The sequence below is a fragment of the Henckelia pumila genome, unplaced genomic scaffold (assembly GCF_033568475.1).
Source record: "Henckelia pumila isolate YLH828 unplaced genomic scaffold, ASM3356847v2 CTG_198:::fragment_1, whole genome shotgun sequence".
Lineage (NCBI taxonomy): Eukaryota > Viridiplantae > Streptophyta > Magnoliopsida > Lamiales > Gesneriaceae > Henckelia > Henckelia pumila.
The window spans coordinates 68,277-82,340 of NW_027331773.1; the positions used below are offsets into that span (position 1 = coordinate 68,277).

The 14,064-nt window shown below is 41.0% G+C and overlaps 3 protein-coding genes across 3 annotated transcripts; all 3 read right to left on the bottom strand.

Annotated features, from left to right (window-relative positions):
• Positions 1 to 9,302: 9,302 nt before the first annotated feature.
• Positions 9,303 to 10,072, bottom strand: LOC140870699 (uncharacterized). Its single transcript, XM_073273088.1, has 2 exons — positions 9,872 to 10,072; positions 9,303 to 9,731 (listed from the first exon to the last, which is right to left on the bottom strand). Exons 1-2 carry the CDS (start codon positions 10,070 to 10,072, stop codon positions 9,303 to 9,305), a joined length of 630 nt encoding a protein of 209 aa, XP_073129189.1.
• A 187-nt stretch (positions 10,073 to 10,259) lies between these two features.
• Positions 10,260 to 11,483, bottom strand: LOC140870700 (uncharacterized). Its single transcript, XM_073273089.1, has 3 exons — positions 11,283 to 11,483; positions 10,764 to 11,142; positions 10,260 to 10,459 (listed from the first exon to the last, which is right to left on the bottom strand). Exons 1-3 carry the CDS (start codon positions 11,481 to 11,483, stop codon positions 10,260 to 10,262), a joined length of 780 nt encoding a protein of 259 aa, XP_073129190.1.
• A 641-nt stretch (positions 11,484 to 12,124) lies between these two features.
• LOC140870701 (uncharacterized) lies at positions 12,125 to 12,894 on the bottom strand. Its single transcript, XM_073273090.1, has 2 exons — positions 12,694 to 12,894; positions 12,125 to 12,553 (listed from the first exon to the last, which is right to left on the bottom strand). Exons 1-2 carry the CDS (start codon positions 12,892 to 12,894, stop codon positions 12,125 to 12,127), a joined length of 630 nt encoding a protein of 209 aa, XP_073129191.1.
• Between the last annotated feature and the right edge of the window lie 1,170 nt (positions 12,895 to 14,064).

The following is a 14,064-nucleotide window of genomic DNA, read 5'->3' on the forward strand; positions in this document are numbered from 1 at the left end:
ATATGTTGCATGAGTATGTGATATGTGTCTTATCATATTTTACTTCTTTAGCAAATGCATTTTTTTTTACACTGGACTGCATCTGGTATGATTTAAGTCATGACAGTTTCCATCGGTGATGAGTTACTCCTTATGGATTCGTGTCTGGGGAGGCTTAGCCCCTGGTTTTGCTATCACTAGGAGCGACCACGACGGTGGAGTAGACGCTATAGTTGATTTGGGAATATACGAGTACCCCGCGGAGCCGCTCTCTTAGCACGGTACTGTGTATTCATGGTGCCCTGAGCAGACTGTTTTACCCAGGATTTTTAAGAAATTTTCATGCTGCATATTTGTCTATATATAATTGTTTTTGTATTGAGCGTAGTCGTTCATGCCCCTCTGTTTTGGTGTTTTTGGGATACCTTGTGGCGGGGCAGATTTGAGACTGGACGATCCAGGAGATTCGCACGAGGAGTGAGGCAGGTTCCAGTTGCAGTGAGAGTTTAGTGGTAGGGCTTGTTACCCTAAAACTTTTGATATGGTTGTATAAGAGTATTTATACACTTTTGTTGACGTCGGTTGTATTCTTCCGATTGGATTTGTTGTATTTAAATTATCCGCTCTTTATGCTTTAATTATTTTGTACATGCGCTAATAAATCTGATTCTGGAAGCAATTTAAAACTCTTAGTACGGTCTCCTCTTAGTTGATTTATAGCCAGTTTCCTCCCCTTCCAAGATTTTAAGTAGCTAATTTCAGCACCTGTATTTTGCATCATTGTTTGTATAGACTTCAAGGCAGGAAATTTTTTTTGCCCTCTAAAATTTTGTACCAACATATCTGCAACTATTGCTGAACTTGCTTGCCGATGCCTCCTCCTTCTATTACCTAGATCACACGTGTGTTTATTGCAATAAGTTCGGATTGAGAAACGTGATGAATCTTGTTTTTGTGCCACACGCACCTTCCAACTGCAGTTATCATCTACACATCTCACTGAATAAAGAGTCTTGGTGGAATTTAAAACTCGCATCTCACGCCTCAGACCTGACCCGCCACAAGGTGTCCCAAAACACGAAACATAAAGGGCGTGAGCGACTACGCTCAATACGGAAGCAATGATATAAATACAAATATGAGCATGCACATGACTTTAAAAATCAGGGTTAAATCACTTTACTCATGGCGCCTGGAATACACAGTACCAGGCAAGAGAGCGACTCTGCGTGGTACTCGTATATTCCCAAGACACGAATCCTCAGGAAGAATCGCCTCGACTGATGGAAACTGTCATGACTCACATCATACCCGATGCAGTCTCCGTAAAAACATATGCATGTGCTAAAAAAATAGTAAAACATAGCCAATACAGCACATACATCATGCATCACACACATATGTATAAATATCATGCCGGCTATCTCGGTCAGTACTTACGTACCTCTAACACTGCAGGTCAACTCCTAGCACACCCATCTAGGTCCAAAGCCTACAAGTCTGCTCTACTGCGTCTACCCATGCAAAAGTCCATGCTATAGTGTATGTAAGATGTGGTAGTACATGGGGATGACTATCATGAAACACATCTTATAGTCACTGTATATTCTAAACAGTTCCTAGTCGATTGAGCCGTCCGATAATAAGGATAAGGATCGCTCGAGTTTGAGACTAGCATTTGCGATGCAGAGTACCACGTTTCATTGGTAGGGAACATAGAGATGTTCGAAGCATGCAAATGGATATTCATATGATGAATGATCGAACTACCATATCCGGACTTTCCAAGTGGTTATCACTTATCGAGTGGATGAAGTTCGCGGTTTTGGTTGTACACCATTAGTCCTTAATACTTGAAACATCATTGAGACTCTATATGCTAGTGCTGTGCTTTGACTCATTTACCGACTCTATTGGGGTCATCAGGTGTCGGGATTGGGTACAGTTACAACACATATAGGAGTCGATGCTTTGTTGTCAAGAATTCACCACATACTTGCGAGTGCGGATATCCTATGAAATCTGAGGAGATATTAGTGTGACGAATCTCTGGCCAGAGTACATGATGTGTTTTAAGAAATGGTTTCTTAGTAGCACATGCGATGTCACTATTTGATCTTCAAGATGTATTGCATAGTTATCGAATCTCGAACGACTCTCGATTTACCAATGGTTGTTGATTCGATCGGGATATATGGATGAAGGGACCGTACTGTACGCTAACCAAAATCTATTGGTTCTTGTAGGCACTATCAGTGATACCTAGGGAATCAAGGGGCGATGTTGCTAGGCGCTCTTACCATGATTCGATGGGCAAGTCGGAAATTGTTGTTCCGAGTCACAAGGAGTTGTGAGCCCACGGCTAGCTGTATCCCTGAACCATTGAGGGTCACACAGAGTAATAGATTTTTAATCCCCGTTGAGATAGTTAAATTTAAAGAGTTAAATTTAATGAACAAAGAAGTGGGACTTCTTATTTAAGAGTAGAGGAGTAAGATTTCCTAAAATGACATAGGGATGGGCATTTTTGGAAATCATTGAATTCGGATTCAGAAAAATTTATCTTGACTTTAAAAGATGCAGAAATGGTTTCTGTACACATTGGTGAAATTGGTTTATCAATCTGAGTCACGATGAATTTTATATTAATTTCTGAACATGGGGGCTTTGCTTGTCAGGCTTGAACTTATGACTAATGGGCCCTAAGCTGTTAGCAGCCCACATTATAAATAAGTTATTGCAATACAAAAATTACACAACAGAGGCTCACAATTTTTGAAAAACCCTAGTTTTTATCATTGTGGCCGCCGCCCCCTCTCCCTCTCTGCTCAAAAAATTCCAGCCTGTGAATTTTGAATTTGCAGTCTGGTTTAACGGATCAAATTCGTTAATTCTCTTCGTAGAAACTTCTGATAGATTTTCTAGTGCAATCTATCAGAGGGATTAAATCTCTGTTCGTGGACCTGATTGAAGAACAGGTCGTCCATCAGTTCCAGGGATATACAACAAGAGCAGAGTAATCTGTTGGTGTCCATAATCTCGATTCGAGATTGGAGGTAAAAATTTATAATTGTTATTTAATTTTTACACGCAAAATTTAATCGTAAAGTTTTGATACCCATTATGGAATCGTTCCATATAAAAAATTTTTAAACTTCCGCTGCACCGGGTATCAATCCTGATTGATCTGATCACCGTTCTCCAACAAACACACACCCCAAACCCTAAAGAGAAGCATCGGTGTGGACTACGAAACCACCAGATCCAGTCGGCAAGGATAGCACTGGAGTAGTCGTCAATCTACGTCTCAACTCACGAAAACTGTCTTCGCACGCGGAAGACCACTCAAAAGAAACATCCTTCCGCATCAACTGTGTCAAAGGCCTGGCTATCTGAGAGAAATTCTCCACGAATCGACGGTAGTATCCGGCCAAACCCAAGAAACTACGAATCTCAGATGCTGTCGTCGGGCGCGACCAATTAAGAATAGCCTCTATCTTGCTAGGATCCCCTGATACTCCATCTCTAGAAATGACATGACCAAGGAACACAACTCGGTCAATCCAGAAGTCACACTTGCTAAGCTTAGCATACAACTGATACTCTCGCAAGGTCTGTAAAACAGTACGAAGATGAAAGTCATGCTCATCCATGCTACGAGAATACACAAGGATGTCATCGATGAACACTACAACGAACTTATCCAAGAGCTCTCGGAAAACCCTGTTCATCAAATCCATGGAAACAGTTGGAGCATTCGTCAGACCAAATGGCATCACTAAGAACTTATAGTACCCATATCGAGTACGAAATGCTATCTTCGAAACATCCTCGTCTCTAACTCTCAACTGATGATACCCAGAGCGCAAGTCGATCTTGGAATAGACAGAAGTACCCTGCAATTGATCAAACAGATCGTCAATCCGCGGGAGAGGATACTTGTTCTTTACTGTCACTTTGTTCAACTGACGATAGTCAATGCACAAACGCATCGAACCATCCTTCTTCTTGACGAATAGAACCGGGGCTCCCCAAGGTGAAACACTGGGTCGAATGTAGCCCTTATCAAGAAGATCCTGCAACTGCTGCTGCAACTCTCGCATCTCAGATGGAGCTAATTGGTACGGTGCTCGGGAAATCGGCACTGTCCCTGGCAACAAGTCAATGCCAAACTCGATCTCTCGCACAGGTGGTAACCCTGGAATCTCGTCGGGAAACACATCCGGGAACTCACTGACTACTGGTATCTCCTCCATGTCCGGACCCTCTAAGGATGCATCAATCGAATAGATCAGGTAACCTTCCCCGCCAGACTCTAAAGCACGTCGGGCTTTCAGAGCAGAAACCACTGGCATCGGGGGTCGCGCTCCCTCACCATAGAAATACCAAGCATCCTCAGCCTCGGGGCGAAACGGGACAAATCTGTGGTAGCAATCCACTACCGCTCGATACGAAGTCAGAAGATCAATCCCGATGATACCATCAAAGTCATCCATCGCTAAAACCATCAGGTTAGCGCTCAATAGATGTCCCTCAAATCCCAAAATACAACCCAAAACAAGACGCTTAGCTAAGACTTCCTGACCTATCGGAGTCGAAACCGCTAACAAGACGTCTAAGGAAACAAAAGGTAATCTATGCCTCTTAACAAACCGAGCTGATATGAATGAATGCGAAGCACCGGTATCGATCAAAAGATAAGCAGGAAAACCGCACAAACTAAAAGTACCTGCAATCATGTTCTCACTATCTGCCGGAGCCTTCTCCTGGTTCAGCGCAAACACCTGCCCCTGAGCACGCGGGCGCGATGACTGTCCTCTCGAAGAAGACTGAGAATGATGTCGCTGCGATGGCTACGACTGCTGACGCTGCTGCGGCGAAGGCTGCTGTTGATACTGCGGTGGCTGATAGATAGTGGTCTGAGAACCACCAACACTCCCCGAACCACTCACTGTACCGGCCAAAGTGGGACAATCTCTCTTCATGTGACCCTCTTGGCCGCACTGAAAACAAACACCAGTGATATGAGGACACGGTCTTGGGTGATGCTTCCGTTTGCACTAACGACAACGTCGTGAATCACCAAAACGATGAACACTGCCAGATCCGGAAAAAGAAGAAGAAGTACAACCCTGTCTCTTAAAAGACTGGGCCCTTGGACCCAAAGAGCTAGATGGTCTGGATGCAGAAGATCCGAAAGTCCTGTTCCTCTGCAGACTGTCCTCTGCCTGGTGACAATTTTTCACCAAATTCTCGAAGTTCCTTTCTCTGCCCACGGCAACCAACTGATGAATGTCAGGGTTAAGACCCTAAAAAAATAGATCGTGCATCGTCTCTGAGCTACTCGCAATATGGGGACTAAAAGAAAGAAGCTCAAAGAATTTCTGCTGGTACTCATCAATGGTCATAGTACCCTGTCGCAAACTCAGCAACTCGCTCGCCTTCTCTGACGCAAAGCTGGAGGAAAGTAATGCTTCTCGAAGGAAGACTTTAACTCAGCCCAAGTAGCGGTACCCCTAGCGGCAATAAACGGAGTAGAAGTAGCTCTCCACCACCTCTTCGCATTTCCCTCTAGAAAAAAAGCTAAAGTCTCCATCTTCTGGGCTTCAGTACACTGATACTCCCGAAAACAACTCTCCATGCGCTCCAACCAGTCCTCAGCAACTGCAGGAGCCTCGCCACCTAACAATGGCTTAGGAGCCATCTGAAGAAAACGGTTCATACTAAAATGCCTATGATCCTCATGATGATGTCTATGGTGATGTCTCCTTGGTGGATCACCCCAACGACCACCGCTAGCCTGACTTTCGTAATCAGCATCTGCCATCTGTCAATAACAACAGACAACTCTTAAAATCTGCTTTACTAATTCCCAGTTGCAATGCGCTCTGATACCAATGAATGTAGCGACCCTACCCGGATCCACTACCTAATCAGAGTGATTAGCGAAAGCAATAATAATTAAAGCATTAAATAGAGGATAATTCCAAAGTACAACAAATCCAATCGGCAGAATACAACCGACGATAGAAACAGTGTATAATTATTTATACAACCAAATCGAAATTAGGGTATCAGAATCCCTAACCAACTACCTCTACACGGTAGCACCTCAACCCTGCTGGGAACCACCGGGACCGTCCAGCCTCAGACCTGACCCGCCACAAGGTGTCCCAAAACACGAAACATAAAGGGCGTGAGCGACTACACTCAATACGGAAGCAATGATATAAATACAAATATGAGCATGCACATGACTTTAAAAATCAGGGTTAAATCACTTTACTCATGGCGCCTGGAATACACAGTACCGGGCAAGAGAGCGACTCCGCATGGTACTCGTATATTCCCAAGACACGAATCCTTAGGAAGAATCGCCTCGACTGATGGAAACTATCATGACTCACATCATACCCGATGCAGTCTCCGTAAAAACATATGCATGTGCTAAAAAAACAGTAAAACATAGCCAATACAGCACATACATCATGCATCACACACATATGTATAAATATCATGCCGGCTATCTCGGTCAGTACTTACGTACCTCTAACACTGCAGGTCAACTCCTAGCACACCCGTCTAGGTCCAAAGCCTACAAGTCTGCTCTACTGCGTCTACACATGCAAAAGTCCATGCATCACTACTAAAAGCCTTAACTAAGCTATTTCATACTCCTAAATATTTTTAGGAAGCCAAATTATACCTTCGTCCGTCGTCAGCCCGCTGGTGTAGAATCGCCTCAAAACTTAGGCACACCTCCGCTGCGACGCCGGGATCGCTAGGAAACTTCCAGATTCCCAATAGGATGCCTAGAACTCCGTAGATCTAAGTAAGAAGGTTCGAAAACCAGAGGAGAGGAGGGGAAATCGGTGCACAGAATGAGGGCTCGGACCCCTTATTTATAGACGGCAATCGGAACGTCTGATCCCTCATCGGAATGTCCGATCGCGAACGGAGCGTCCGATCGTGACATCGGAACGTCCGATGTCACCTCACGTGCGTAAGCAGTGAAGTCATCTTGCTGACGTCGGTGATGACGCCAGCCCTAGCTCCAACGGAACGTCCGATCCAGATCGGAGCTTTCGATCTGTGCTTCGGAGCTTCCGATCCACTTCGGATAATTTTTGGCAAAATTTAGTAATTAATTTCCTTAATTACCTTGATTAGTTGCGGGTCACTACATGTATAAATCATCTTTTAGTCTTGATATAGTCACTCTAGTATCCCCAAAATTTATGGCTCCACATCGACCGTTTAACCCCGAGCTCCATGTAGGTTCTCCTTACTGATTGTTTGTCCATACTATATTCAAAACATAACAATTTGCATCATTTTTCTGTTACAAAAAATATACATGGTTGTAAGTAAGATAAATAGGTCAATGAAAATAAGTAGAAAATATGAAGTTTCTGATTATATATTAAAGTTATAAGTGTTTTGTCTCCATGTCATGTATTCAATTAAATATAATTAAAATGAAATTAAAAATCATAATTTAATGTACTTTTAACAAGCAGAATTTTTATTTCACTCAAAACAAGCAGAATTTTTTCATTTAAATTTTATTGAATTTTAAATAAATTAATACAGCTAATGGTGGATATATCAATGAGGCAAATCTAATGGTGGGTATATGAATGAGACGCAAACATTTCACTTTTTTCACAATTTCTTTGCATCATCAATTTTTTATTTTATTCATTTGTCGGTTCTTCACAAAATAAAAAAAAAAAAGCCACAAAAAATTAACGATTAACAAACAAAAACAAAGGAATAAAAATTAAATAAATAAAAAAAGAACGAAAATAAAAAAAAAACATACGTACAATGGTTGCACCGAGTGGATGATTTGGAATGTTGTTTTTTTTTCATGGGTAAAGAGAAGTGGAAGGTGGCAAAATTTTGAGAGTGAAAAAATAATTAAAAATAAAAAAAAAGAAAGAAGGCCAGGAAAAAGACAAGGAATAGCACGCTAAGGCTGCAAAAAAATCTGAGGAGGGAAAATTAAGGATTTTAGGTGATTAATCTAATTGAAATTAAATGACATAAGGGGTAGTTTGGACATATATTAAATTAAAACTCATTTAGAGGGTTACTCTACAAAATAAAATATTAAGAAGGTCGAAAGTCTAAATAAAGAGTAAAAGAGGGTTATATTTCAAATTGTCCCTTCAAATATTGGCGTATTAATTATCTCCAATTAATTCTAATCAAATTCAAATGCATTAGGAACTATGAGAATTCAGTTTTCACCTATAGCCACACAATGAAATCGAATACTATTTCTAGTCGATTTAACCTTGTGTCAATCGTTGGAGTGATCAAAATTTATTCCTAATCTTTTGACTTAGAATAAATTATCATGTAAGCAAATAATTGGCCAGATTATTAACAAGAACAAAATATAAATCCAACAAAAGATAATTTAAATAAAAGTCTGAAAATCCCAAACAAAAAACCATTGTTTAACAATAATCTGTTCGGCTCAATCTCGCGGCCTCAATATAATAAAAACAACTATTCACAAATAAACATAATTCTCAAACAAAGTTTTCAACCATAAAATTAAAAATAAAAAGAAGAAAGTAGAATTCTTCACTCCAAAACCTGAGAAGTATTCGCCGATGTCTAACAAGAACTGGAACTGGGAACCCTCAAAATATGTTAAAATCTTCTATTCATAGTGTCAGGATCCCATAATAATAGATTTCCTTCCGCACAAGGAATCTTCCGAAATATTGTTTTCACGAACTCGCGCTGGAGCGGTAGAATGTCCCGCTCGAGCGCAACATTTTCTTCAACCTACTGGAATTCAGCTCGAGCTCGAGCAGGAGAAAGTCCCGCTCTAGTGCGCCATTTTCTTCCATCTATTGGAATTTGAATCGCGCTCGAGCGGGAGAAACCTCCGCTCCAACGCGAGAGACCCGTAGCATTTCTTCGAGGGTTTGTATTGTTCTTTCAGTTTGCCCGTCTTTCTGTGGATGGTACATTGTGCTCATTGTCACCTTTGTACGCATTGCCTCTTGGAAATTCTTCCAAAATCTTGAGGCAAATCTTGGGTCTCGATCTACACAATACTGATTGGAACTCCATGTAACCTCACAATGTTTTCCATGTATAGATTTTCCTATTTTTCTAAGTTTTAGTTCATGCGTATGGGGTAAGAAATGAGCAGATTTAGTGAATCTATCCACAATTACCCATATCCGACTATAAAATCCATGGAAATATGCTTTCATTTCCATTCGGGTATTTCTAATGGCTGAAGTTATCCACCAGGTCTCTGGTGTTCTGCTTTCACTTGTTGACACACCAAACACTTAGAGACAAATTCTACTAGGTCTCTCTTCATTCCATTCCACCGAAATCCCTTCTTCATGTCCTTGTACATTTTTTATGCTTCCAGGGTGAATGAAGAATTTTGACTTGTGTGCTTCTGCCATGACTTCATGGTATAAAGTTTCAATATCCAGGACACACAAGAGATCCTTCATCCAAAGAATAGTACTGTGATCGAGTTTGTGCTCAATATTCTTTCCTTCCTTGACTTGGGATTTGATCTTAGCAAAGTTAGGATCTGGATCTTGGATTAGTTTAATTCTCTCACATAAACATTGATTGGCCGTCATGGCTTCTAGGAACATCTTCCCCGTGTATTTGTGACTCAAAGAATCAGCCACTTTGTTGGCTTCCCCTGGATGATAGCTGATGGTCAAGTCATAATCCTTCAATAGTTCTATCCACCTTCTCTGTCTCATGTTAAATTATTTTTGTGGGAATAGATATTTAAGGTTTTGATGATCCGTGAAGACTCACATTTGACTCCATAGAGGTATGAGTCAAATGTGAGTCTTCACGTATGACTCAATTTTGATGCGTATGCAATCACTCTCCCCTCTTGCATAAGGACGCAACCAAGTCCTTGTTTTGACTTGTCATTGTAAATTGTGGAATTCTTTCCTTCTGTAGGTTGTGCCAAAATGGGAGTGGTTGATAACTTTTCCTTCAGTGTCTCAAAACACTTCTCACATTCCTCATTCCATATGAACTTAGAATTCTTTTGAGTGAGCTTGGTGAGTGGTACTGCCATCGTTGAAAATCCTTTGAAAAACTTTCGATAGTATCCTGCTAGCCATTGGAAACTCCGGAATTTTGTCATTGACTTTGGTCTTGTCCATTCCATGATGGCTTTAACCTTTGCAGGATCGACTGATATCCCCTCAGCAGATATAATATGACCCAAGAAAGTCCCGCTCTAGTGCGCCATTTTCTTCCATCTATTGGAATTTGAATCGCGCTCGAGCGGGAGAAACCTCCGCTCCAACGCGAGAGACCCGTAGCATTTCTTCGAGGGTTTGTATTGTTCTTTCAGTTTGCCCGTCGTTCTGTGGATGGTACATTTTGCTCATTGTCACCATTGTACGCATTGCCTCTTGGAAATTCTTCCAAAATCTTGAGGCAAATCTTGGGTCTCGATCTAACACAATACTGATTGGAACTCCATGTAACCTCACAATGTTTTCCATGTATAGATTTTCCTATTTTTCTAAGTTTTAGTTCATGCTTATGGGGTAAGAAATGAGCAGATTTAGTGAATCTATCCACAATTACCCATATCCGACTATAAAATCCATGGAAATATGCTTTCATTTCCATTCGGGTATTTCTAATGGCTGAAGTTATCCACCAAGTCTCTGGTGTTCTGCTTTCACTTGTTGACACACCAAACACTTAGAGACAAATTCTGCTAGGTCTCTCTTCATTCCATTCCACCAAAATACCTTCTTCAAGTCCTTGTACATTTTTTATGCTTCCAGGGTGAATGAAGAATTTTGACTTGTGTGCTTCTGCCATGACTTCGTGGTATAAAGTTTCAATATCCGGGACACACAAGAGATCCTTCATCCAAAGAATAGTACTGTGATCGAGTTTGTGCTCAATATTCTTTCCTTCCTTGACTTGGGATTTGATCTTAGCAAAGTTAGGATCTGGATCTTGGTTTAGTTTAATTCTCTCACGTAAACATTGATTGGCCGTCATGGCTTCTAGGAACATCTTCCCCATGTATTTGTGACTCAAAGAATCAGCCACTTTGTTGGCTTCCCCTGGATGATAGCTGATGGTCAAGTCATAATCCTTCAATAGTTCTATCCACCTTCTCTGTCTCATGTTAAATTATTTTTGTGGGAATAGATATTTAAGGTTTTGATGATCCGTGAAGACTCACATTTGACTCCATAGAGGTATGAGTCAAATGTGAGTCTTCACGTATGACTCAATTTTGATGCGTATGCAATCACTCTCCCCTCTTGCATAAGGACGTAACCAAGTCCTTGTTTTGACGTGTCATTGTAAATTGTGGAATTCTTTCCTTCTGTAGGTTGTGCCAAAATGGGAGTGGTTGATAACTTTTCCTTCAGTGTCTCAAAACACTTCTCACATTCCTCATTCCATATGAACTTAGAATTCTTTTGAGTGAGCTTGGTGAGTGGTACTGCCATCGTTGAAAATCCTTTGAAAAACTTTCGATAGTATCCTGCTAGCCATTGGAAACTCCGAAATTTTGTCATTGACTTTGGTCTTGTCCATTCCATGATGGCTTTAACCTTTGCAGGATCGACTGATATCCCCTCAGCAGATATAATATGACCCAAGAAAGTCCCGCTCTAGTGCGCCATTTTCTTCCATCTATTGGAATTTGAATCGCGCTCGAGCGGGAGAAACCTCCGCTCCAACGCGAGAGACCCGTAGCATTTCTTCGAGGGTTTGTATTGTTCTTTCAGTTTGCCCGTCGTTCTGTGGATGGTACATTGTGCTCATTGTCACCTTTGTACGCATTGCCTCTTGGAAATTCTTCCAAAATCTTGAGGCAAATCTTGGGTCTCGATCTAACACAATACTGATTGGAACTCCATGTAACCTCACAATGTTTTCCATGTATAGATTTTCTTATTTTTCTAAGTTTTAGTTCATGCGTATGGGGTAAGAAATGAGCAGATTTAGTGAATCTATCCACAATTACCCATATCCGACTATAAAATCCATGGAAATATGCTTTCATTTCCATTCGGGTATTTCTAATGGCTGAAGTTATCCACCAGGTCTCTGGTGTTCTGCTTTCACTTGTTCACACACCAAACACTTAGAGACAAATTCTGCTAGGTCTCTCTTTATTCCATTCCACCAAAATCCCTTCTTCAAGTCCTTGTACATTTTTTATGCTTCCAGGGTGAATGAAGAATTTCGACTTGTGTGCTTCTTCCATGACTTCGTGGTATAAAGTTTCAATATCCGGGACACACAAGAGATCCTTCATCCAAAGAATAGTACTGTGATCGAGTTTGTGCTCAATATTCTTTCCTTCCTTGACTTGGGATTTGATCTTAGCAAATTTAGGATCTGGATCTTGGTTTAGTTTAATTCTCTCACGTAAACATTGATTGGCCGTCATGGCTTCTAGGAACATCTTCCCCATGTATTTGTGACTCAAAGAATCAGCCACTTTGTTGGCTTCCCCTGGATGATAGCTGATGGTCAAGTCATAATCCTTCAATAGTTCTATCCACCTTCTCTGTCTCATGTTAAATTATTTTTGTGGGAATAGATATTTAAGGTTTTGACGATCCGTGAAGACTCACATTTGACTCCATAGAGGTATGAGTCAAATGTGAGTCTTCACGTATGACTCAATTTTGATGCGTATGCAATCACTCTCCCCTCTTGCATAAGGACGTAACCAAGTCCTTGTTTTGACGTGTCATTGTAAATTGTGGAATTCTTTCCTTCTGTAGGTTGTGCCAAAATGGGAGTGGTTGATAACTTTTCCTTCAGTGTCTCAAAACACTTCTCACATTCCTCATTCCATATGAACTTAGAATTCTTTTGAGTGAGCTTGGTGAGTGGTACTGCCATCGTTGAAAATCCTTTGAAAAACTTTCGATAGTATCCTGCTAGCCATTGGAAACTCCGGAATTTTGTCATTGACTTTGGTCTTGTCCATTCCATGATGGCTTTAACCTTTGCAGGATCGACTGATATCCCCTCAGCAGATATAATATGACCCAAGAAAGTCCCGCTCTAGTGCGCCATTTTCTTCCATCTATTGGAATTTGAATCGCGCTCGAGCGGGAGAAACCTCCGCTCCAACGCGAGAGACCCGTAGCATTTCTTCGAGGGTTTGTATTGTTCTTTCAGTTTGCCCGTCGTTCTGTGGATGGTACATTGTGCTCATTGTCACCTTTGTACGCATTGCCTCTTGGAAATTCTTCCAAAATCTTGAGGCAAATCTTGGGTCTCGATCTAACACAATACTGATTGGAACTCCATGTAACCTCACAATGTTTTCCATGTATAGATTTTCTTATTTTTCTAAGTTTTAGTTCATGCGTATGGGGTAAGAAATGAGCAGATTTAGTGAATCTATCCACAATTACCCATATCCGACTATAAAATCCATGGAAATATGCTTTTATTTCCATTCGGGTATTTCTAATGGCTGAAGTTATCCACCAGGTCTCTGGTGTTCTGCTTTCACTTGTTCACACACCAAACACTTAGAGACAAATTCTGCTAGGTCTCTCTTTATTCCATTCCACCAAAATCCCTTCTTCAAGTCCTTGTACATTTTTTATGCTTCCAGGGTGAATGAAGAATTTCGACTTGTGTGCTTCTGCCATGACTTCGTGGTATAAAGTTTCAATATCCGGGACACACAAGAGATCCTTCATCCAAAGAATAGTACTGTGATCGAGTTTGTGCTCAATATTCTTTCCTTCCTTGACTTGGGATTTGATCTTAGCAAAGTTAGGATCTGGATCTTGGTTTAGTTTAATTCTCTCACGTAAACATTGATTGGCCGTCATGGCTTCTAGGAACATCTTCCCCATGTATTTGTGACTCAAAGAATCAGCCACTTTGTTGGCTTCCCCTGGATGATAGCTGATGGTCAAGTCATAATCCTTCAATAGTTCTATCCACCTTCTCTGTCTCATGTTAAATTATTTTTGTGGGAATAGATATTTAAGGTTTTGATGATCCGTGAAGACTCACATTTGACTCCATAGAGGTATGAGTCAAATGTGA

Coding starts and splice junctions, on each gene's coding strand:
- LOC140870699 (XM_073273088.1), bottom strand. CDS start 10,072: ATGGCAGTACCACTCACCAAGCTCACTCAAAAGAATTCTAAGTTCATA. Junction 9,732..9,871: donor TCCTTATGCAAGAGGGGAGA/GTGATTGCATAC, acceptor AACATGAGACAG/AGAAGGTGGATAGAACTATT.
- LOC140870700 (XM_073273089.1), bottom strand. CDS start 11,483: ATGGCAGTACCACTCACCAAGCTCACTCAAAAGAATTCTAAGTTCATA. Junction 11,143..11,282: donor TCCTTATGCAAGAGGGGAGA/GTGATTGCATAC, acceptor AACATGAGACAG/AGAAGGTGGATAGAACTATT. Junction 10,460..10,763: donor TGTACAAGGACTTGAAGAAG/GTATTTTGGTGG, acceptor GTATTGTGTTAG/ATCGAGACCCAAGATTTGCC.
- LOC140870701 (XM_073273090.1), bottom strand. CDS start 12,894: ATGGCAGTACCACTCACCAAGCTCACTCAAAAGAATTCTAAGTTCATA. Junction 12,554..12,693: donor TCCTTATGCAAGAGGGGAGA/GTGATTGCATAC, acceptor AACATGAGACAG/AGAAGGTGGATAGAACTATT.